Source organism: Helicoverpa zea, chromosome 17, assembly GCF_022581195.2.
Source record: "Helicoverpa zea isolate HzStark_Cry1AcR chromosome 17, ilHelZeax1.1, whole genome shotgun sequence".
Classification (NCBI taxonomy): Eukaryota; Metazoa; Arthropoda; class Insecta; order Lepidoptera; family Noctuidae; genus Helicoverpa; species Helicoverpa zea.
Window position 1 is genome coordinate 1,797,317 of NC_061468.1, and position 24,030 is coordinate 1,821,346.

General features: G+C 34.5%; 3 protein-coding genes across 3 annotated transcripts; 2 read left to right on the forward strand and 1 right to left on the reverse strand.

The window, feature by feature from the left end:
• Positions 1-1,632: 1,632 nt before the first annotated feature.
• Positions 1,633-4,113, forward strand: LOC124638404 (pupal cuticle protein 27-like). The gene is made up of 4 exons (XM_047175360.1): positions 1,633-1,641; positions 2,174-2,390; positions 3,361-3,609; positions 3,950-4,113. The coding sequence occupies exons 1-4, from the start codon at positions 1,633-1,635 to the stop codon at positions 4,048-4,050; spliced, it is 576 nt and encodes a 191-aa protein (XP_047031316.1). The 3' UTR covers positions 4,051-4,113.
• A 2,770-nt stretch (positions 4,114-6,883) lies between these two features.
• Positions 6,884-14,697, reverse strand: LOC124638222 (cuticle protein 3-like). The gene is made up of 4 exons (XM_047175121.1): positions 14,635-14,697; positions 13,076-13,273; positions 10,009-10,207; positions 6,884-7,519 (listed from the first exon to the last, which is right to left on the reverse strand). Exons 1-4 carry the CDS (start codon positions 14,695-14,697, stop codon positions 7,398-7,400), a joined length of 582 nt encoding a protein of 193 aa, XP_047031077.1. The 3' UTR covers positions 6,884-7,397.
• Positions 14,698-18,133: 3,436 nt separating this feature from the next.
• On the forward strand, positions 18,134-22,946 carry LOC124638412. The gene is made up of 3 exons (XM_047175368.1): positions 18,134-18,358; positions 18,978-19,977; positions 21,751-22,946. The coding sequence occupies exons 1-2, from the start codon at positions 18,187-18,189 to the stop codon at positions 19,955-19,957; spliced, it is 1,152 nt and encodes a 383-aa protein (XP_047031324.1). The 5' UTR covers positions 18,134-18,186; the 3' UTR covers positions 19,958-19,977; positions 21,751-22,946.
• Positions 22,947-24,030: the final 1,084 nt, after the last annotated feature.

Consider the following 24,030-nt stretch of genomic DNA (forward strand, 5'->3'; position numbering starts at 1 on the left):
TATTTCTGTTTCACTGTCGGGCAAAGGCGTGGTCGTCTCAAAACGACGTACAAGGTGGGTCACGCGATCAGCATATTTTATATTTTTGTTTTTGTGTAGGCTTTAATAAAAGAATACGAACTGTAATGAAACATTTCGAGTAAGGAATAAAATCGAATAAGTCTTAAACTGATTCAATTCAGGAATCCCTACTAACAGCCAGTTTCTTCATCAAAAGTTAAAGCCAAAGTAAAAGTCAAAGTTATGTCTAAAGTAAAAGTAACGGTCAAATTCAATTTTTCTATTAGTTTTGCTGTCACTTTAGCCTTGAAAAAACGTATTTGACCGTTACTTTTACTTTAGACATAACTTTAACTTTTGATGAAGAAACTGGCCGTAATATTATAAATGCAAAAGTAACTCTGTCTGTCTGTTACGCTTTCACGTCTAAACCACTGAACTGATTTTAATAAAATTTGGCATAGAGATAGAGTTAACCTTGAGAAAGAACATAGGATAATTTTTTTCCCAGACTTTTGAAGAATTCTCTTGGAAACGCGATATAAACTCTACGCGGGCGAAGCCGCGGGCGGGAGCTAGTAAATAAATGAAACCGATAAAACATTTTTGAAACACAGACACTACTACTATAAAAGAGTGTTTATTATAGCATACAGTAAGTTTGTTCCGATTAGTTGAGCATCAGTCTGCGCTATGCATAGGTCGGTAGGTATGTGAACCCTAAAGTGAAGGCGTTAAAATTTTTGCGTAGGATCACTTAACATTTTAACTACCATCCTTGTAACTTACTGAATCGCTTAAAAACATTAATCACAATCATCAAATATTTAATTAGTAGTAAACCAGTCGTTCTGATTTCATATAATTGAAGTAGGTACATACTTATCATAATTCGCAATCCTCTTGTAAGGTCGTTAGCTATCACTGTGTGATCACGTATGTACTATGATGATGATCATCACGTATCTATTTTAATAGAACTTATTGCCTTCACGTGATTCAAACAAGGGCATGGTGTTATGATTCTGCCATTCTCTTTGAAGGGTAAGTAGAAATTAGATACCATGTAATAGTGAACTATCTAGAGCTTTCAGTGGATTCCTCATTGTCATTAAGTATTTTCCTAGCCATTTCTTGCTAGCTTCCAGTCATCGTGGAGCAACTGCCTATCTTATCTACTGAACCCTAAAAAGCTATGGATGACTTGGTAAGACTTGTTGGCAAATTCCGCATTATTTGTTGTTTAGTTTACTGGGTGGAATTTACATAAACCTACTATACTTCATGGCTTAAAATGAACCCATTTGGATATTTCCAATTATTTCAATAATAGTAAAAGCACATTCACATACATTTTACAAAACTTACAACAGGTCTTATGATGTCCTTGAAAAAGATCAAGAGCGCGATATATTTTGACCATCATTTTGGTATTGAAATAGAAAGTACAAATTCAAGTTTTTGATATCGTTTTATCAAGTACAACTTATTAAAAATTCAAGGCTTTATCCGATGTCATCCAATAATATCGAACTTTAATTGAAAATTAACGATATTTGTCCACGTATAAAAAGGATGATATTCTACTAAACTGCACAGTTCGCCTTTTGTAGTGCAAAAGACAAACGTACAATGCATCTGGTAAGTGTTTACATTAAAGATACAAATATGGACCTGCAGTTCAACTACTATTATGTAGATAACAAAACAATCAAGAACTATGCTTTTGTAGTAGGGTTCAATAAAGTAAAGAGCATTCTTTCAAAGTAATTAAGCATAACTTATCATTTACAGTAGGAACTTATGACAAGGATGTCAATAATATAAAAACAATCTTGAGCCACAGTAGCTAATCCTTTAGATTCTAATCAGAATACGTCTATAGACTGACAATACTATCCTATATCCATTTGGCCATCGCTGAAAACCAGCGGCGCGACTCTGTCTCGCATAGGGTCGCTCCTGATGCTGAGCGAAGGCCTTTTCGCGTGATTGTGACGCATATTTTTCCTCTTACCATATTTTTCTGTTTTTTTTTTTATTATTTTATCCTGTTTTTTTTCGTGTGCTTTTTATAAGTATATTCGCTTTTTTATAGGTAATGAACGCGAACAAACGTTTTGATTTGATTTATTGATTGATTGATTTATTCACACCTTTCCCCTCTTTCCAGTTAATTATCTTCTCCTTAATTGTCTTCGCCGTCAGCGCAGCTCAGATTCCATCCAGGAGCTACATACCCCAGTCTCAAGGTGGATATGGAGGCCAGGGTGGCTACCAGGGCTCGTCATTTGGAGGTAGCGGCGGCGATGGCAATAGAAGACCTCAGCAGGATGCGGAGAAGAATGCTGCAACGTTGAAACAGGACCAGGATGTTGGTGAAGATGGAAGTAAGTAATTTAGGGACATGAAAGTAGTGACTCTATGGAAGGTAGACTGCAACATAACAGCAGATTACGAAAGTTATTGAAGTTACATACTACAGTTCTATTTCACTATCTAGAATAGATATTTTAATTAGTAACTAATGAATGAAATTCTATTTATGCTCGATTTATTATAGTATGGTGAAAGTAAAGAAGTAAATTAATGATTAAATTACGATTCGGTCAATGTTCATGATATGATTTACAACATCAACAAGTATGCATCATTCTAGAAAAGCTAGACTTTACTATGTCTAGACAACTTCTAAAAACAAAGCATCCAAATAATTGTTACTCACTAGATTAACGATCCAACAGATCTTTGTATCTAAACAAAAGGTTTTGAACTCAATAGCTGCATACGCTTTGTATTTCACAAAACAATAATGAAAGTGCCCTTGTTACCACTCGGTAATGTCAAGGTTGAGCATCAGTTCAAGCCCATCGCGTACGTGCTCCAAATAAGTCCATTCACATATTCAATGAGTATATTTGTTTCATTTAGAGTTGTTATTTTTGGTGTAAATTCTTATAATCAGTATCTTCATCTACAGATTTTGGCCTTGCCTCTGTCATACTCACAGTACATTTATTAATTTTACTTCGTTCGCATACTAGAAACTAACTAAATATACATGAATAAGTCATAGATAAAGTGTTTACTTAGCTTTTCATCTACACATATCAAATCTTTTTATCAAGCCTGAAGTTATCAGTGGGACGGAGAATCAGACTTCTACTGACTTAACTCTTCATATGTATGTTCCCTCTGGAGCTTTTTGTACACTAGCGTCGCAATAACTCTTTTGTACAATATCGTAGCTGCTCACCTATTCATGAAGCCTTAATAATATTTTTAAGAGTTCAAAAGTTACGTTATTCATATTTAGTGAATATAGAGTATCTTTAATATCTGTCACTAATCTTCTTCCAGGCTACCACTTCGGCTTCGAAACCTCAAACGGCATCCGAGCTGAAGAAGCAGGGAACCCCGCACAGGCTCAAGGCGGGTTCTCCTACAAAGGTGACGATGGCATCACATATACAGTGACCTATACCTCAGGAGAAGGTGGCTTCAGACCCCAGGGTGAACATCTGCCGGTACCACCTCCGACTCCTGAAGCTATTCTTGAAGCTTTGAGGAAGAATGAGCAGGATGAGGCTGCTGGCATTTTTGATGATGGTAAGCAATTAATTCTATTCAACAATAATTTGAAAAAAAACTTTGTTGAAATAAAATTTATTTAATAATTATTATTTTTCGTCTTGATTTTCTCTTGCTTTGAAAAAGAAAAACAATAGTATTTTGTGTTATTAAATACAGAAGGAAGATCCCTTAATAGCCAGATGTGACCACATAGTATCATGCACTTTACGAACTATATTTTTAATTGTTTGCATTCTATTTCACATATAAACTTAAATTTTTGATGTTCATTATTAAAACTTCACATATTTTCAAAATATATGAAAGGTTATTGTATTCTTTTTAACAGATTTACTAATTTTACTTGTTTCCCCAGGAAAATACCACCCAGAACAGCATGGAGGTGGTAAAAACGGCGGTTTCGGGTCCGCAAATCATCAGGGTGGTTTCAACGCTAACAGCGGTTACCGGTACTGATTCTATGGACTGAAATAATGTTACTTGTCAATATAAGAGCTTTTTGGAAGTCATGGAATGTATGAAGCGTGGGCTGACTAAAAGACTGTTAAAAGTATTTTGTAAGTATCGTCCAAATACTGAAACGTCACTCAATATTAAGCACTACTCAAATAGTAGATACTTAAAAATAAGTAACGTTTGAGTATTTCGAGGATAGAGTATGAAAGCGGTAGATTTTTGTGGTTCTTATATTGACAAATAACATATTTTTTTTAATATGTAGAACAAAGCTGAATTGTGTCTGGATTTTAGTTAGTAAGCGTAAAATAAGTAGGTTTTTCAATGTATGTATGTTAATAAAGAAGATCACAGCTATAAAACCATTTGAAATGTTTTTTTTTTCTTCTTTCTTTACTTACCCGCTTACACTTCTGTTTTATAAAAGATCTGATAATCTTCTGCCACTTGAAACTATTTCACTCACCCAGTTAAAAAGCCTGCCTTGAAAATAAAGGCTATCTAAAACTGAAAGGATAGACCAGTAGTTCCCTAGTTCAACGGATACAGCCAAACAAAAATTCATCTTTATAATATTAGTACAAATATGTATTATGATACAGTCGAAATCTTTAAAGCTTTGAAGCACACATCAAACATTTTATAATTGCGGTCAACGCCATCTTTGGCGTAGACCGTAAACTAGTGCGATTAGATCTTAGCTAGCTTACAAAAGCCTTCATCATTCTAAAGCTCGCAATAACTTTAGTAGCGATTGTATCTTTAGCTAGATGGGGCTGTAAATATTATTTATTTAGGATTGCAATTGTCGACGTCTGGCTATGTTAAAAAGTTTATTATCTCTTAAAAGATTTTCCGTGGCTTTACCTGAAGTTACTTTATAAATATCTACGAACACATTGTAGGTATTGGCAAAAAGGTTTTTCAGTGGTAGGGTATTCCTTCTGTATTAAACTTACGTGATTTCGCTAATGATATTTAAATCCATTGTTGTTAAACTTCCTAACTTTAGACACAAATGTAGACATTCAAACATATACTATAATTATTAGCAATGCGAAAGTAACTCGGTCTGTCTGTCACAATGCGATTTAAATGGGTAAATAGTTATACAAATATTCTAAACAAGCTAGAGAACGGATATAGGCTTCTTTTATCCGGCTGCGGGAAGTAGTTCTATCGGGATGCTGTTGCTGGTGGAACTGCGGGAAAAAACTTACCATCGGTCTATACTAATATAGAAAAGGCGAAACATTTTTTGTTTGTTTGTTTGAACCAATTTGAAAACTCATTTCACAGTTATAAAACTACACTTTTCTGGAGTATCTAATATAGGCAATATTTTATCCCGTTACGGGTAGTAGTTCCCATGGGACACGAATATCACCGCGGGAAAATGGCTAGTAGTTCTTATTCACAAAATCGATTTCAATAAGGACGTCGCTGCTCGACGAAAATATTCAGGTTCTACTTGCTACTTTGTTATTAGCAATGTTAGTAGGCTCAAGACAAACCACCTTTATATTATGGTTCATTGTAAAAAAAATAAAATGTGACTAAATTCAATGTAAATCGAATAATAACTGTAACTTAATCAATGGAATCTTTATTTGTCAGAATCAGGATTTGATTTGTCTTATGTATATTTTTGTAAAAAGTGCTGAAATAAAATGTGTGTGAACTCGCTCGTGTAACTATCCCATCACCTCAAGGAACTGTAAAACGCTATTAATTCCCACCTGTAATTTTTCACTACATCTTGAATATAATCTATAACGATTTCTATAGGTTAATATCTCACTTCAGTGTCATCTCGTTCTTGCCTACTAATACAAATACCATATCCGAATTATTTGTTATAGTATAAATCTAGCCTGGATGGATTATCCTGTACTTAATTAACTTTAGGTTGAAGACAGAAGTTGGTTGCATCAGATGCCCATAATTTCTGATTATCATATTGCTAATTACACTAATTACTCTTTATCTTTCGCGCCCCCACGTTTGACCAAAGCGGTCAGCAAAGAACCCGGTTATTTCTACAGTAATTTAACTTAAGGTAGCTTAAATACCCATGATAATTACATACTTATGCAATTACATTGCTCTTATTAAAACAACTTGTAAATTAGAAGTAATTGACTTATGGAAATTTTCAAACAAGATTTTTATCATACAATTTCTTAATATATTTCATCAGCTGTCAATTTTAGGCCTACTTGCGCCATATATCTTTGGACAGAGTCATCTATCAATTTATATCTTGCATCAGATATATTGTTAGAGTGTGGTATTTCTGACTTAGTCCAGATCTTTGTGTCAAGGTTGAAATTGTTCATCTTGTTTAGAAATAGCTGCTACTAGGTAATAGGTATAATTTTATTATGATTATGTTTGTGGCTTGTTTTATTGTTGTTTGTTAGTGTTGGGTTTATTTTGATGAATGTTTCGGATAGTGAATGTGATTAAAATTTTGAAAGATAGAAAGGGATGAGAAATTTTTTAGAAAAATAGTGGGCTTCTTCATTTTATGTTTAGATTTTTAGGTCATTTTGAAGCCTCTTGTAATTAACTTAAGTTGTATGTACCTATTCATTACTTTTACTTTGTTATATCTGACTCCGCCAATCTGACCGTCAAGACAGGCTGTAGCCTAGATTGAGGGTAATTAATTTAATTTGTTTTTGCTAGGCTTTTGTACCTACTTTTCGTATTTTACTTGGTAATGTCCTTATAATATTGTCCTTTGCAGTTTAATCATATTTTTGGTTGTAATTTTTAGAAAGATGAATTTGAGTATTGGTTATCAGGAATTTCAATGAAAATCAGAAGGTATTGTAGAAAAAGGTATAAGTTTTATTCATAGAATAAATAATAGCATTCTTCGCTTCATCTCACTGGTAACCATTATGACTATATCAGATTACACTTACTCATTGTTACAATATTTTTTATACTCCATTTTATTGATAACTTTTAATTTTTTCTATCTGTACGCATATTTTGACAAACAAAAATATCCAGAGCCACTGGCGTAACACTAATTCTAGAACGTTTAACTTTACAGTTAAATTCAAATATCACAATTATATTATTGTCAAAATGTACTTACAGACGAGCCTCATTATAAAAAAATGTAGTAGAGCATTTTTCGTATCGTTTTATTATTTGAACATCGAATCACCGCACGAGTTTTTAAGTGTGCGTTTGTTTCATTCATACAGGACGACCAATAAGGTTATTCCTTTACATGTGTGTGTAAAAACGATATGAAAATTGCTCTACTTGTTTTTTTTTGTGTTTTTGTTTTGCAAAATGAAATATATCTAAATACTGATGGATGTTATTTAGTATTTGTAAGCTTGTTGTCTGTAACCGGCGGAAGCTTGCGCTCTCGCGAACTGGGGCTGAGCAGCGTAGGCAGCGGCTCCGGCGCTAGCGTCTCCGTATTTACCGGGGTTGTATTGACCTGAAAATTATAGGAAACATTTTTAAAACTTAATCACATCACGAATTATTAAATAAGGATGAAACTGTAACCTAAAACGTTCTTACTATTGTGTAAAGACGAGTTTAAGTTTGGACTAAAACTCAAAATATTTTGTTCCTTTCATCATAAAATAATTAGCTTTTATTAATGTATAATCTGTGAACCATAAACGTAATTACGAAAACTATTTCAAGACTACATCAACTGTGAATATAATTTTGGAATGATGGATCGTTCTTAAATGTGAAAATGTTGTGAAACATCATCTTCAACAGTTATAGGTCAATAATGTGCATTCTCTTATTATAATTATTTGACATTTAAAATTATTGGGTAAAGTTGATTTCATAATTTGATGAGCACTAAAAAGCTTCATAAGTTAAAAGAGATATAGATAGATAGATTTGTCATTAGGAGTCGAAATTAATTAATTTCTTTGACAAAATAAATTTAATAGAAATTTGAAAAAACCATTATTTAGAAAGGAGCTATACAAAATGGAAATTGAATCCTATCCCACTAGAAGATCTGCCTGCAAAAACCAAAATCGCCTACTTCTTAGCCCCAACGGTCTCAACCGACCATCTCCACATGACCTTAAAATCTTCGTGAGACAATCCCTTCACTGCACTGACCTATTGTTCAGTAATACAGTAGCCATTATCCTCTAAAACTTTAGTTCCCGTAGTTTATCATTTACAACCTTACAACCAACACACAAGCAATCAAAACTCGACCTTAGTACCAAGGCATAAAGTCTTACACAACTGCAAGGTTGTGGTGGAAGCTTCAAGAATCGTATTAAGTGGCTTGTCAAAGGAATTTGAACTTTATTGTTAGGGAGATAAGAGCGATTGAGCGGTCATAGTGAGGGGTCATTGGGTAATATTGCAAAGGTCAGTGTACTAGTGCAAGCTACAGGTGATTCAGTTAAGTTATTTGTATTATGGATGTTTTGTTGTTTACAGGCTTTGTTTGATGTTTGAACATGCTATATTTTGTTAGGTAGTAAGCAGATATGGATTAAAGTAAGATTTAGACTTAAATGTTAACTGAGAAAAAAACTGGGCCATTTTCTATTTATCCAATGCCACAAAAAAGGTCTATGAAGTAAAAAATCTTAAATTGATTAATTTGTAGGCAGTTAATCCCCAGTAATATAGATACATATAACGATATTTCTTTTGATTAATTCATTTAAATTCTTTAATCCACAAAACCTAAAATATTCAGAATCACCCTCTAAACCACAGACCAATGAAGACATTTAGACGCTCCACCTCATGCACTCTCAGTGACATTTCCCACAAATTACCGCCGCCCTATCTGATAGCTAATCGCCGCTATTAGTCTATGTCTAACAGTGACATTCTAAAACAATTTGCTTGTTTGTTCACTATTTAGAGATCCTTTGTTGTGTAAAATAAGCTTTTAAAATTGTATAGGTAATTCCTGATTTTGTTAATATATCTATAATATCTATAATCTATCCTAAACTATGAAGAGGACTATCCTATCCTTCTCCGTGTGAGAGGAGGCCTGTGCCCAGCAGTGGGACGATAAAAAGGCTGTAACAAACTAACGAAACTATGAAAAAAAACTTACTCTTTTTTATAGAAAAAAGAGTAAGTTTTTTTGCTTTAAAATAAAGGCTATTTATTAACTTAAACAATGAACCGATCTTAAGTAAATAGATCAAAGTTCAAAGATATTGCGAGTAAGTATTTCGTCAGATTTTCTCAGGTCTGTTTTAGATTATTCTAGATAAAGATAAGCTGTGATTTATCTCGAATTTACAACACTATCCATTTGTTGTCTCAAATGTGCAAGTACCTACAATAAAGTAAAATGAGATGTCATCACTTGCTTGTAATAAATATGGAGAAACTCATAAAATGGTAATAATTTGTAATAATATATCAATAATAAATTAACGAGCTTCGATAGGTGTTGTTAGTATTTAACGATCAATTGAAAGTGTGGTAATAAATATAGGACAGCTCTATGAAGTAGAATGTTAGCCAATAAAAAGGAATAAATTAACATTAGTTCATAAAGGAAACGATTATTTACAAAGTAGGATTCATAAACATGTTCTTAAGTACTTTAATTTACGTTACATTGCGCACTTTATCAACGAGTATAGCAACATCATTTCAAATCTTAGCGACTCCGTAATAATATAACTTAGTGATTACCATTACTATTATTTCGTAATCGTAATGGCTACCTCTCAGCGACGCGATTACCGTAATCCAAAACATTGTGACATCAATTATCTCATGACCCCTTCCTATTAGAACCCTGATCTATCAGAAGCTCTGTGGATTAACAGTAAAAGGAGTGTCAGACTCTTACTGACTAAAACCCGTCATGTTCCTTCTTAAGCCCTTTATGTGCCAGGGTCGAGGTAACTCTTTCGAACAATCCCGCAGCCATGTCAAAACCTTCTAGAAAGTTCCACTTACCATCATCAATGATGCCAGCGGCTTCATCACGAGCGTTCTGTTCCAGAGCCTTCAGGATCTCCTCAGGTACTGGGGGGGCGGTGGGGATGTGAGCACCCTGGGGCTGGAAACCACCCTGGCCGGCGGCGTAGCTGATGGAGTAGACCTGGCCATCGTCACCAGTGTATTGGAAACCGCCCTGAGCTTCAATGCCGTCAGCCTGGAAGATTTAAGGGAGATTTCGTTAGTGATATATAAAGTTAAAGGGATTTTAGATAAAATTTGTAACATTGTAATAGTAATCTGATATGGGCTGTCAATACTGCTTGGCAATCATTTGGATTTTTTATTTTATTTTGCTTTAGCGAAAGTTTTCTTCGATCTTGCTATCTGTGAAATCATCTTGATAACATTCTATCAAGTAACATTGTGATCATATTACAGAACTTGAAATTAAAATAATCTTTTCAAACTTTGCCGAAGGTTGAAAAAATAATGTTCAAAAATTGTTTCCTTCTAAAGATTAATCTATTATAAGAATGATATTCTAGTATGGTATTCGTAAATTACATACGTGATTTACAAGATTAACAAAATGTTTATATCAGAAGATGAATGGTCTAAATAGTGATTATCTAAATGTCAATGTTATAATGTATGTTCAGTAAATTGTTACGTATTACGTTCACTGGTATCTGGTATTGGGGTTAATTGATACAATTGCGTTTTAGACCTTGGCCTTTTGTGGTTTTTCGGGAAGGTCATATTTTGATCTTAGAGTAAATTGTTAGGTTTTTTGGTGTGATGGTTTTTCAAAGATAATGTCATTTTAAAACAATGTTGTGAACTTAGACCTTAAAAGATATTCATCATATGACTTTTTATTTATTGTCCCATTTCAAGGTATTATTTTGCGATTCGTTAACTCGGAAAGTTAATCAATTTACTGCCATATATTTTACTACTGCTAGATATGGAATTTATTTGTTACCTATCACTAGTTCAATGCGTTAAAATAAGAAAGTCTACCAAGATCAAACACTAGAATTACTCATACATAAAATTACCTCACATTATCTAATAAATAACATACAAGTTAAGGTTATTACATAAATCTATCAATCAGGATGGTTGTTCAGTAAGTCAGAAACATTAATTATGTTTATAGAGAAATTCATAATTTTGAACTCGCAACATCAACTATAGGTACGGGATAATTCAAGTCGTTAATCATTGAAGTTATATGTAGGCTTATTTTGTAACTAAGCAAGTATGTATTATAACTGACTAATTTACTAATTACTGGTCTTCAAGAGTTACAATGTATTGGAATATCTTCAAACCTATAAAAAAACTGCTGACTCTTCTCCACTCAAAATTGCTTAAGAACACAGACAAAAATCCCGATTGACAAACCAACAAACAGATCTAATAATTTAGAAACCGCAAGAATTTTGCATAATCCTGACCTTTCTGGCTGGTCAGTGCCCTTTCAGACGCGCCTCATATATGGGCGAGCCGAGCCATTGAGAAAAAGATTACTAGGTCATCTGTGAAGCGCTTTAGACTTTAGACCTCACGGGTACGACACGATTATTGAAAGTTTTGACATTTTAGAGTCTTGGTTGAAATTAATGATGATTTGATATAGGCTTAAAATATTATAAATTATTTATTTTATTTACTGAATTTATATCAAAACTATGTGAGTATAATTAGATACAGTAATTTAATTGATAAAAATACGACTTCTTTAATTAAAATTAACTTTTGACTGAAAATGTAGTTGATACAAAAATTGCGAATATTTTTTGAAAAAGAAATTAAAATATTGTGACACGCTAACGTTCTTCCCAGAAAATTTTTCCTCTACAACTTACAAGTAATTGTCCGCTAGTAAAATCTAAGTTGCAAGCTAGACCACCCATCAAGTGTCGTAACAAGCAACTAAGTGATCAAATTGAGAGGATGGGCTACATTCACTTGTGTCCTAATAACATTAGGTTTTTATCGACACTTAGGCCTCTACACTGCTTTGTCGGCGAAACAAATGTCACATTTTATTAAGTGACGATATTGACAAATGTGTCATAAAGTGGCCAGTATTATTTTAGTCTTAACTATTTTAAGTTAAACACCATTACTGTTTTCGATATTCAATTTTATTGTCGTTGGATCGTCTTTTGTCTTGTCTGTTTTCTAATTCTTAATGATGCGTGAATAGCAGCTTTTTATTTAAATGATTTTTTGTAGCATAATGTAAATGTCTTTTTTTATAAATTGATTAGTGTTATTCTGAAGCTTTATCTGTATACTTTATCGTTACTTAGAAATCGAAAATAAGCCAATATATTGTGAAAACGGGAAAATGTATGTACATTATAAATGAGCTGTTTTATTATTCTTGTAACTGAAGTCGTGTATTATTTTCCTGCAGTGTCTAGACTAACACAATAGCGTATTTCCTTGCATTATTAATAACTTTACAATCCTGGCACAGGATGCTTATAAATATGGCAAATTGCCATGTAAAGCAAAACAATAAAGATGGCCATGACATCAAGATATTTTTAGAAAAGGATATTATAATTTTTTCAATGGCATTTGATAAAAACTTTTTGCCAAGTGTGTCTAAAAGGAGGTTACTGTAAGCCTCTATTACAAGCTGTAAATCTTTTAAAGTTATTTCTACTCGGTTACTGGGTTATTAAGTAAAGACAGACAATTACTACATCATTGTAAACATGAGTATTTTATGTCTATCATATTTCAGCAAGTTTTAAGTCTTCCGTGTTTCGGAAGGCATATGAAATAAGTGGGTCCCGACTGTTAATTTAACACTTGACAGTCATAATGGAAAGACAAAGCAGAAATTGTCTGCTGCTCAGGTCACCCTCAGGTCAACCGGTCTTACCAAGGGTTTGCCCGGGTAACTGGGTTGAGAAGGTTAGATAGGCAATTACTCCATGTAAAACACTGGTACTCAGCTGCATCCAATAAGACTGGAAGGCGACCCCAACATATTTGGCAAAATCTAGAAGTCTTTTAGAAGCAGTTGAAAAATCCCTTAAGAGTTAAGGATACATACCTCATGACCCTGTTCCTCAGCCTTGATTCCGTTCTCAGTTTCGTAGTTGTATCTGAAGGAGTCCTCTTTCACGTCGGAGTCCAGGGCGATGATCCTGGCATTCTTCTCGTACGCCGCTTGGGGGCGGTTGGACTGTTCCTGGTACGCTTGAGGAGCGTAGGCGGCAGCAGCCAGGCCGAAGAGGGCAGAGATCAGGATCTGGGGAGATTGGGGATAGTTAGATTACATGTTAAAAATTGTGGTACAGATAAAAATATAAAAATGATAAATTGCGTTTTTTTTTTTGGATATTTTAATGTGTCTTTATCAATGATGAAGCTTTTTTATGTTGAATATTTGTATCGTTTAAAATATGACAACCATAATGAGGCTGTAGGCATTCATATAATAAACTAGTTTCCATGTAACACCATGTTAAACAATGCCAAAATTAAAGGCCCTTTTGGGCCATAACTTAATTAAACGACCTTTAGAGTTCCGTGTGAAAATCCGCGAACAATTGAATGTTTACTTCTTGTTATATTTAGCATAAATTACGTTTGTATAATTTAATCAAATTAGAAAAACATTTTGTTAAGTGTCATCTAAGTTACATTTTACGTTTCGCGACTGAAAAATATACTGGTCCTATTACACGGAACCTTTACTTTTGACCCTAACAAACACTTAGCATTGCACAAGGCGCACTCTTGCGCAAGTGTGTAATAGATCAGATAGTATCACCGTCCCACCCATTGTCTTACATTTTGACACCAACTCAAGAACGATGAGAATGCCAAACAAAACGGACAAATTATTTTTTGGATTTTTTGTCTTGTTTCAGTTGGTGTTTGTTCTTGAAACAAAATGATTAAACGAAACGAAATATTTTGTATTTTTTTCGAATTTTGTACAATGCAAGTCGGTTAGACTTTTTAACTTGCACATTGCCTACAAAAAAATCAAAAATGCGATTAATTCAAAACAATATCTCTCTCACTAATAAGTACCTACATCTCTTATTTTCAGGAATTATTTCTAGGGGAACTGTTCTTAGAAAAACTTTCACTATTTAGCAAAGATCGTGACCTAATAAAACTAATGTTTCTAAGAAGATAGGCGTGTAATCTAGTGTTAATTAACCGCGTGAGCAGAGTTGTATTTTTCAGTTTCGCCCGTGCGAATTTTTTGGTGCAATCGTTTGCATAACCGCAAATTATTGCAGGTTTGAGAAAAATTGATGTTTATTATCTATTTGTTACTATGTATTTTTATACATTTAAAGCTGTGAAAAAAAATATAAAATTAATCGAACTAAAGATAATAATTAATCAAAATATTAATAACACTTTAACCACTTATCATTATGAAAATATTTTTTGAAAATTATTAACAGGTAGGTAAAACTGAGTCTAATTATAAAAGCACTATTACAATTTTAAATAATAAATTAATTTAAAACAAAATCCAATCACTCAAACGACACGATAACCGAAACCGAAATCCAACACTAACTCCCAAAATCGATTCCCGCCCACTCGATTCAATCGTCTAACGAATAGAATCGAGTCTCAACTCACCAGCTTCATATTGTCAGGTCGGAGGTGAACTCTTGAATGTAAGAACGACGGGCCAGCCAGCATATATATACACAACGGATGATAGGTGAATTACAAAATTCATTCTAGTTCATAATGATGCCACTTTTAACAAACATACGGATACATTTTTTGCGTAAGTAATGACATTTCGGTGAAATGATTGGAAGATGAAGTTGATTTTGGTCCAAGGCCGGATAGAAGGACCAGTGTTTTTGAGATGGAATTTTTGGTCCTTCCTGTGATTAAATGATCTTTGACTGATTTACCTAATAATTCATTTCTGGAGAATCGAAATAAAATTATTTCTCCCCTATTTAGGAGGCTGGATACAGCCAAAGACAGGAAAAAGGACAAATAATTTCAAGGACAATATTTTTGTGACCTTACAAGGTCAAAGGCAAATGTCAAACTTTTTGGACCGTGAAAGAAATGAGATTCTTTTTAAATGTTAATTAAATTCGATGATAAATTATTGATTATTGGTCCTTGGCGAAAAAAAAAATGTATTTTATTATAGAAATTATAATAATTTTAGATATTATGGTGATGTCTCACTTACATGGATAAATATAACTTTATACTTATCTATAAAATTAAATTAAATATTAAGAAAGCTTCAATAATTTAAGCGATTGTACTTTCAATTCAGAGATTTTCAGCATACCTTATTAAAACTTTTTAGGACTTTGTTTTTGGACCTTACTTACTAATACTTCTGTTTACGACGTTACATACAGTGGTCAAGTAAAACCACAAATAACATATTAGTCTTCAAAATTAATAACACCATAACTACAAATATAAACTTAACGTAACAAATCGACTAGCATTCCGAAACCTTCATTCTAAATTACATTTATTACTTTGCCTTAATAACTTAGATAATTATGTCATTACTGATCTATAAGTAGGTATGTATTTATCGCAATACTCTGTGATTGTATCAAAAACACATTAGGATAGTCATCATCGTATCAATCAACAGTCTGTAGGATATAGGAATCCTGTAATAATTGAAACAGTAATACTGCAACATTGTTTGCAGAATTTGAGTAAACATTAGCGGTTTCTCCCGTGAATCCGTTGTTCTTCGTGCATTTGGATAAAAATCTCGTAGCCTATTCTGTCAATAAATAGGACATCTAGCGTTTAATTTCTTTTTTCAAATTGAAATAGTAGTTTGAGAAATTGGCGCGTTCAAGCCAACAAATAAATGAACCCTTCAGCTTATAATATTTGTATAGATATAGATTTTTACAACAAGCGAAGTTCAGGATGCATCGGCTATTGGCATCTGGTCACATTAAAATGGAAGATCACAACAAAATTCCATGTACAGGATTATACGTACCATCATTATTTTATGAAATTTGAATTTTTACCCACACCTTATTTTAATCAATAAAATTACAGAATCTTAAAGAAATTTATTTAGTGGCCCTCAAATACGCAATGAAGTGGATATGATAATCAGAAAAATCGTAATATCCGTTTTAATTTGCTAAATTAATTGATATTGACTAATTGCGATTGACGTCATTGGTGGTCCTTTAAGAAGGTCAAGTGCATATGACACGAAACCTTCTTGCGTGCATCACTGGATGTGGGAGAAGTACTGTTGCAGTTTAGATAGATAACTGACAACAATAAGTCATTTTCTATGATGGAGATTAGAGTTCTCCAGCTGAAGATAAATGCAGTTCACTATTTGTAGGTCATGGGTACTCCTTCCTGTGTTAAAGGAATAAATATTCTATACCTATGCATTGAATTTTTACAAGCTTTCCTGGTGAACTTCAAACATGTTGCCACTTGAAAGAAAATTGTTTGAGAAAACTTTTCTCTCAACAATTATGTAATCATCGTGTGTTGTTTCTGCTATTCAAATATTCATCTCACTAGATGTTGTTTGTGAAAAATGAAACAAAAATCACAAAATGGTATATTTTTGAAATAAAAGTGGCGCAACTAACTAAGACAACTTTGTAGGTCTCATCAAAGAAAGATTTAACTACTTACTTAGTTTAATTCCCGCATTAAAAATAGAATTAATTATAATGAACATTCTGAATTACACGATACGCACACTTTAATGAATAATAATTCCATTTCTCGTAATTTTTAATTAAAATTAATAATTCAAGTTGCACAATAATTCATTAATTTATTGCGTTCAAGTTTATGCTGGTTTGGTTTAAAGTTCAATATTACACTGTAGATCATAAACTATGAATAGGAGGGGCTGATGTATACGCAAGACGCGCTAATCGACTCTACATATCTTAGGTTAAATAAAATAGGCTTATCGTGGCTATACGTGGACACTATAGCTAAAACTACATTAAATATTGAAAAATCTTCGGTGCCTCAAAGCCTCTCAAATAATATTTAGGCAGTTAATTTAACCCTATAAAAGAAAAGCTTATTAGTGAAATAAGTAGGTAATAAAGTGACTGTCAGGGAAAACCATAGGATGCTAGTTTCTTTTTCTACCTCTTTCCTGCGATTTCATACACGTCCAAGGAAAATTCTTCTCGTATCCATATAATGAATAACCTAAAAGCATAGCACCTCAAATATAACTAGAAACATCATAATTCTGACACAGTAGCTCAACAAGTCCCATTGTGCACAAGACATTGCATTCCTATTATTTCTCAAAACCAATAAACAAGTGACAATAATAAGAAACTTACAACAGATGCACTGAATACGAGAACTATCGATTCTTATACATACTCGTAAACCGTTATCGATTCTTAGAACGATTAGGTATGTACTGTTTGCAACAAAAGTACATTAGCAGAAACATTGAAATACCTACAAGCTGTTTCCCTGTGGGTCTACCCTCGTCCAATTTGAACTACTAACCAAACTAAACTAAAATATTAAGGCCAAACTTCCTCGACAACAGAAATGACAGTTTTTCTTAAAACAGCTACTTACTAAGAAAATGAAAAGGTGAAAATTATAGTAACAGTTGTAAAAGTTTAAAGTAAACGGACGTTTATTTCGTCATATAAGCTGATTTTGAAATTTTTTCATGTCCACTTGATTTCATCCTATAGTCGAGACAGTTCCTTATGGGATATTTTCAGGTATTTTGCATATTAATACTATGTGAATTTTGCTGCTGACTGTAGGCATAATTTTAATGCAAAATATATGAAGATGCTTGTTTCGTGTTTTAGTTTTAACCCATTGCGTCAAAAGGTATCTATTGGAAACGGAAAAGGAGTGTTTTGGTTTATAAACCCTAGTTATATTTCAATAGGCAATCAGCTTTTCTTCAATTTTTAAATTATCCTTCGGGTCTCAACCGAAGACGATTACATTTTACTTGCAGCATTACATGATATGATGCTATCTTCGTCACACCTTTAAAGCTATAATATCTAAAAAAAAAGAAACCTGTATCTTCTGTCTCACTCCCCCCTACTCCCGAGTGCGCGCGCCACTGCTTGTCATTTACGTGTTTTTGTGTTATCGGAATCACACCTACTTTCGTAACGGCTTTCAGTAATTTGAAAAATGGGAAAAAGAAAGCGGTCAAGGTCGAGAGATAGTGATTATAATAGTATTTTGCGGAAAGTTAAGAAGTTGGAATCAAAATTAAGGAAAAGACAGCGTTTATCATCATCGGAAGAAAGCGACCACGCGGTTCGTTATTATGATGAATATGAACAATACGCGGATATGCCAGGTAAATAAAAACCTTATTACAAGTGCATAATACTTATAAATTTGGTCAGTTTTCATGCAAATATAATTTAGTGATTACCAAGTACCCACAAATTGTAATATTTAATTTTGTGAGCAATTTGATCGTCGTAGTTAGCCATTCCTACATAATGATAAATAATCATAAGTACCCACTGGTAGCTCCATGTGCACCATGATGAGGAAATATTTACTTCACGTAAATCGTGTAAGTACTATCACTGTGAAAACTGTGTATTAGTTTTTTCTCCGCGTACATCGTGTCGAGACTTGTTCGTGTTCTCTCCACATTCGTGTTGAGGCTACTTCTCCACATAAATTGTGTCGAGGCTTTTATTTCTCCACGTAAATCGTGTTGAGGTGTTTCTTCTTTTTCTCCACGTAAATCGTGTTGAGGTGTTTTTTCTTTCTCCACGTAAATCGTGTTGAGGCAATTTCTCCACGTAAAACGTGTTGAGGCATCATCTCCATGTACCTATAGCATGTTGAGGCATCACTCCCACGCAAAGCGGTGTCGAGGGTGTATTTCCACGTTAACCCAGCATTTGCATTAATCTGATTGTCTGAGATCTGATTTCGTTTATTGTATTGCTTCCCCTTAGGAGAAGATACCGCAAATGAGGTCATAAACATCCACGATGATTCTCCGTCGGACCCAGCAGAACCAATCGCCGGACCGTCTACACTGGTTTCAGTGACGGCACCACCTACTGTGCCTACAGCAGAATCGGTAGCACCTGCGCAGGCTGGCCAGTCGATAACGATTGCAGAAGAAGCCCAAGCATCACCGACGGTAGATGAGAATATATTTACATTAGATCCAGATATTCTACAACTACTAGGCGAGGACCCTACCAATCAAAAAAATTATGGAGATAGTCTTCATAAAGACATTGCGTCAAGGTGGACGCATATATTAGTCAACGGGTTATCTAAGGAAACACAAATGGAGCTAATGAAATGCTACTTATCACCAGAAAATTGTCCCAACATGAAAGCTCCTAAATTAAATTTAGAAATCAAGGCAGCTCTGTCAGATGTTAATATTAAGAAAGATCTATACAGTCAAAGCAAACAAAATCAACTTGCTAATAGTCTTGCAGCTATAGGACGAGCTTTGAATTGGGCCTTGTCATCTAATAATACAGTACCTCAGGATATTATTAAATCCCTCAGCGATGCCGGTCGGCTCGTATGTGATAGCCATTATAAAGAGTCGCTATCTCGGCGTTATGCAGCGCTTAGTACTCTCAATAGAAGCATTAAAGATACCGTCAAAAATACAAACATCGATGAGCATCTGTTTGGATCTGCATTATCAGAACATATTAAGACCTCGAAAGCCATAAACAAGACTGGTTCTGAAATTAAACAAAAAATTCAGCGTCCTCAGTATAGGACCCTGTCAGCAACACAAACTAGGGGTGCTTTAAACTCGAGGGGGGCGCCGCCGCACGTAGCAGCAGCGGTCCAGCCGCGGCCGACCCCAGCACCGCGTCGACCACCGAGGGACCGCCGACAGGAGGCGCCGCGAGTCCGCCGCCCCACCAGCAACGCGCGGCACCAGACGCGGAGACGATAGACGAAGAGGACGTCAGACAGGTACCTGTTGCAGGCCGCTTATCATATTTTTATGATAAATGGCATGACATTACTAAAGATCAGATCATTTTGAGTTGGATTCAGGGGTATAAAATACCCTTCATTGTAGAACCCTCACAAACATCGGAGCCACAAAATAATGCATGTAACTCGCAATCACAAATTAAAATAATTGATCAATGTGTTTCTCAACTACTAAGTGCTGAGTTCATATCACCTTGCGAGTTTTGTGAAAACCAGTTTGTATCGCCAATTTTCACAGTGCCTAAGCCGAACGGAACTCATCGTTTCATATTGAATTTAAAAGAACTTAATAAATTTATTAAAACTGATCATTTTAAAATGGAGGATTACCGGAAGGCACTCAGACTATTGAATCGAAATGATTTCATGGCTACAATAGATATTATTATAAAGATGCATATTTTTTGATTAGAATAAATAAACCTGACAGAAAAAAGTTACGATTTCGATGGAAGTCACAATTATACGAATTTAACGTCCTTCCGTTCGGCCTTTGCACAGCACCGTTGGTTTTCACAAAAAATCTCAAGCCCGTCTTAGAATACCTACGTTTATCTGGTTTTCTATCAGTCAATTATCTTGATGATTTTTTATGCCTGGCCAGCTCGTACTCTGACTGCTTAAAAAACGTCAGCAATACCTGTGCTCTTCTGGAATCTTTAGGGTTCATCATCAATATTAAGAAAAGTGTCATGGTACCTACTCAGACTTGTAAATTCTTAGGTTTTATCTTTAACACCACGGATATGACTATTAAATTACCAGACGAGAAGAAAATTCGGATAAAAAATCGAGCATCGGAGATCTTAGGTAAAACTAGATGTACCATTAGGTTTTTTGCCGAATTCATAGGACTTTTGACTGCCGCATGCCCAGCTGTCAGTTACGGCTGGATGTTCACTAAATTGTTTGAAAGAGAAAAATTCTTGGCGTTAGATTATACAGACAACTATAACAAACTTATAAAATTAGAGGAAAGCCTTAAACATGATCTTTTATGGTGGACAAATAAAATTATGACTTCTTTTTCACCTATTCGTAAAAATGACTATTATTTATTGGAAATTTTCACTGACGCCTCAAGTACTGGCTGGGGTGCGGCATGCGGCAATCAATGTGCTAATGGCAACTGGTCATCAAACGAATTGGCCCTTCACATAAATGAAAAGGAGTTACAAGCCGCATTTTATGGGCTAAAAATATTTACTACTAACTTACAAGAATGCAATATTTTATTACGAATTGACAACACAACGGCCATTTCATACATAAATCGAATGGGGGGCATTCAATACCCACATTTAAATGATCTTGCACGAAAGATATGGCAATGGTGTGAGTCAAAAAGGATCTTCGTATTTGCATCTTATGTCAAGTCGTCTGATAATATTTTAGCAGATCGAGAATCTCGGCGAATCAATATCGATACGGAATGGGAAGTTTCAGATTTGATCTCTTTGCTAGTGCTCAAAATTATAAATGTAGAAGATACGCGTCGTGGAAACTTGACCCTTATTCTGAGGTTGTAGACGCATTCACAATTTGTTGGAAAAATATAAACTTTTACGCATTCCCCCCGTTTTGCTTGATCACAAGAGTGCTCGAAAAAATTATAACGGAAAAAGCAATAGGTATCGTTGTGGTACCTTATTGGCCATCCCAGCCTTGGTACCCTTTATGGTCCAGGCTTGTTGTATCCGAAAAAATGTACTTCGGACCAGATAAATTCTTACTACTTTCTCCTTTCAGAATTCACCATCCACTCCATACGAGTCTTATCCTAGTGGCAGCCAGATTGTCAGGCAATCAATGATTAAGCGCGGCGTTCCACCAGCGTCCTTAGACATAATGATAGCTCCCTTTGCAGCTAGTACTTTAAATCAATATAGTAGTTCTTTTAAATCTTGGTGGATATATTGTAAAGACAAAAATTTGGATATTTTCGAAGCTGATAGTTCCAAAGTTTTGTCCTTTTTAACATTAAAATTTGAAGAAGGTGCGAGCTATAGTAGTTTAAATACACACAGGTCTGCTTTATCAATTATATTAGGCACTCATGTTACGGTTAATGACTGTGTCAATCGTTTCCTCAAGGGCGTGTATAGGCTAGCTCCTCCAACTCCAAAATATAGTACTACGTGGGACACAAATATAGTGCTGAACTATCTTTCAACAATGTATCCCTATGATAATATTGATTTAGTTGATTTATCACACAAAACTTGTTCTCTTTTAGCAATTGCATCTGCGCAAAGGATGCAAACTATTAGTCTTATAAAATTAAAAAATATATCAAAACATGACAATGAAATTGTGATTAAAATTAGCGATTTAATTAAAACTTCAAAGCCCGGGGCTTGCCAACCACTCATCAGATTGCCCTTTATTCGCACAAACCCCAGTATTTGTCCGGCTCTGGCAGTTGAAACATATATTGAAAAGACCAGAGATTTGCGGCATAATTTGCCTGAGGAACACTTGTTTATTGGAGTGCGTAGACCTCATAAAAAAGTTTGTTCTCAGACGTTAGCACGCTGGGTTAAAACAGTGTTGCAGGCAAGCGGCATAGATATTTCCGTATTTGGAGCTCACAGTACCCGCTCGGCTTCCACATCTGCCGCTTACCGATCTGGAGTTAATCTAGAGGTGGTCCGCAAGGCCGCGGGTTGGAGTAATACCTCCAACGTATTTTTTAAATACTACCGTAGGGATACTGCTAACAGTAATAATAATGATTTTGTAAATGCCTTATTCGGCACGTAAATAATTGTGATAATATAGCTCGTAACTGCAGTATCAATTGCATTTATTTTATTAACAAATTATGTTAAGAAAACGATAAATGTATATTGTCTGGTAATAAATGTTCTTATGTTATATGATTAAGCTGTACAAAATCTAGCAATTTTGTTCTTCAATTAAAATTTTCCTAATTTTCTAACGTATTTTTTATTTTATTATTTTTTTTTTTTTTTGATTTACGTTGCTCTAAACATCTGCAAGTAAAATGTAATCGTCTTCGGTTGAGACCCGAAGGATAATTAAGAATCAAACGAACTTACCTGGTGAAGTTTGATTCCAATTATGCGAGGGTCTCAACCGAAGACGATTACATCCCATCCCACCCTACCCAGAAAAATAAAAAATAAATATTTGCAATAACACAAAAAGTACTCTAAATAATGACAAGCAGTGGCGCGCGCACTCGGGAGTAGGGGGGAGTGAGACAGAAGATACAGGTTTCTTTTTTTTTAGATATTATAGCTTTAAAGGTGTGACGAAGATAGCATCATATCATGTAATGCTGCAAGTAAAATGTAATCGTCTTCGGTTGAGACCCTCGCATAATTGGAATCAAACTTCACCAGGTAAGTTCGTTTGATTCTTAATTATAGCTAAATAGCAATTAATAATCAAAAGAATGACTCTCTAATACCAATAAATGATCCAATTAAAAGTAATCACCGTCATATGTAAATATTAATATCGTAATGTATAATAAAGTACCCAACATTAGATAATATCTCGAGTTATAAGGCCAATTTCATAATTATTTTTTTCTAATAGAAAGCTACATTATTTCCTAAGTGCCATAGGCTAGACAAGTAGGCAATGTGCATTATGTAAGATAAAATATGATTGCATCTAAAAGCGTAGGCAGAAACTTGTTACTGATGCTAATAAATCTTTGAAAGAATCGCTTTTTTCAATAGCCTACATGTGCCTAGTCTTTTCCTAACTACATAATGTTAGGGTCACGTTTAAGTATAACCAGATACTTACCACTGACGTACCAGTGTTTTACATGGAGCGACTGCCTATCTGATGTCCTCAATCCAGTTACCCAGGTAACCGTTGGTAAGACTGTTTATCAGACATTCTAGTTTCTGACGAAGAAATGACAGGTGGGAACTACAAAAACTATTCTGAAACACGAAGGAAATCATACATAGGTACATGGTCACCTGCTACAGTCTGACCGCGCCTAGCATTGCTTAACCTCCTGTCTGACCTATTGACCTACCTATA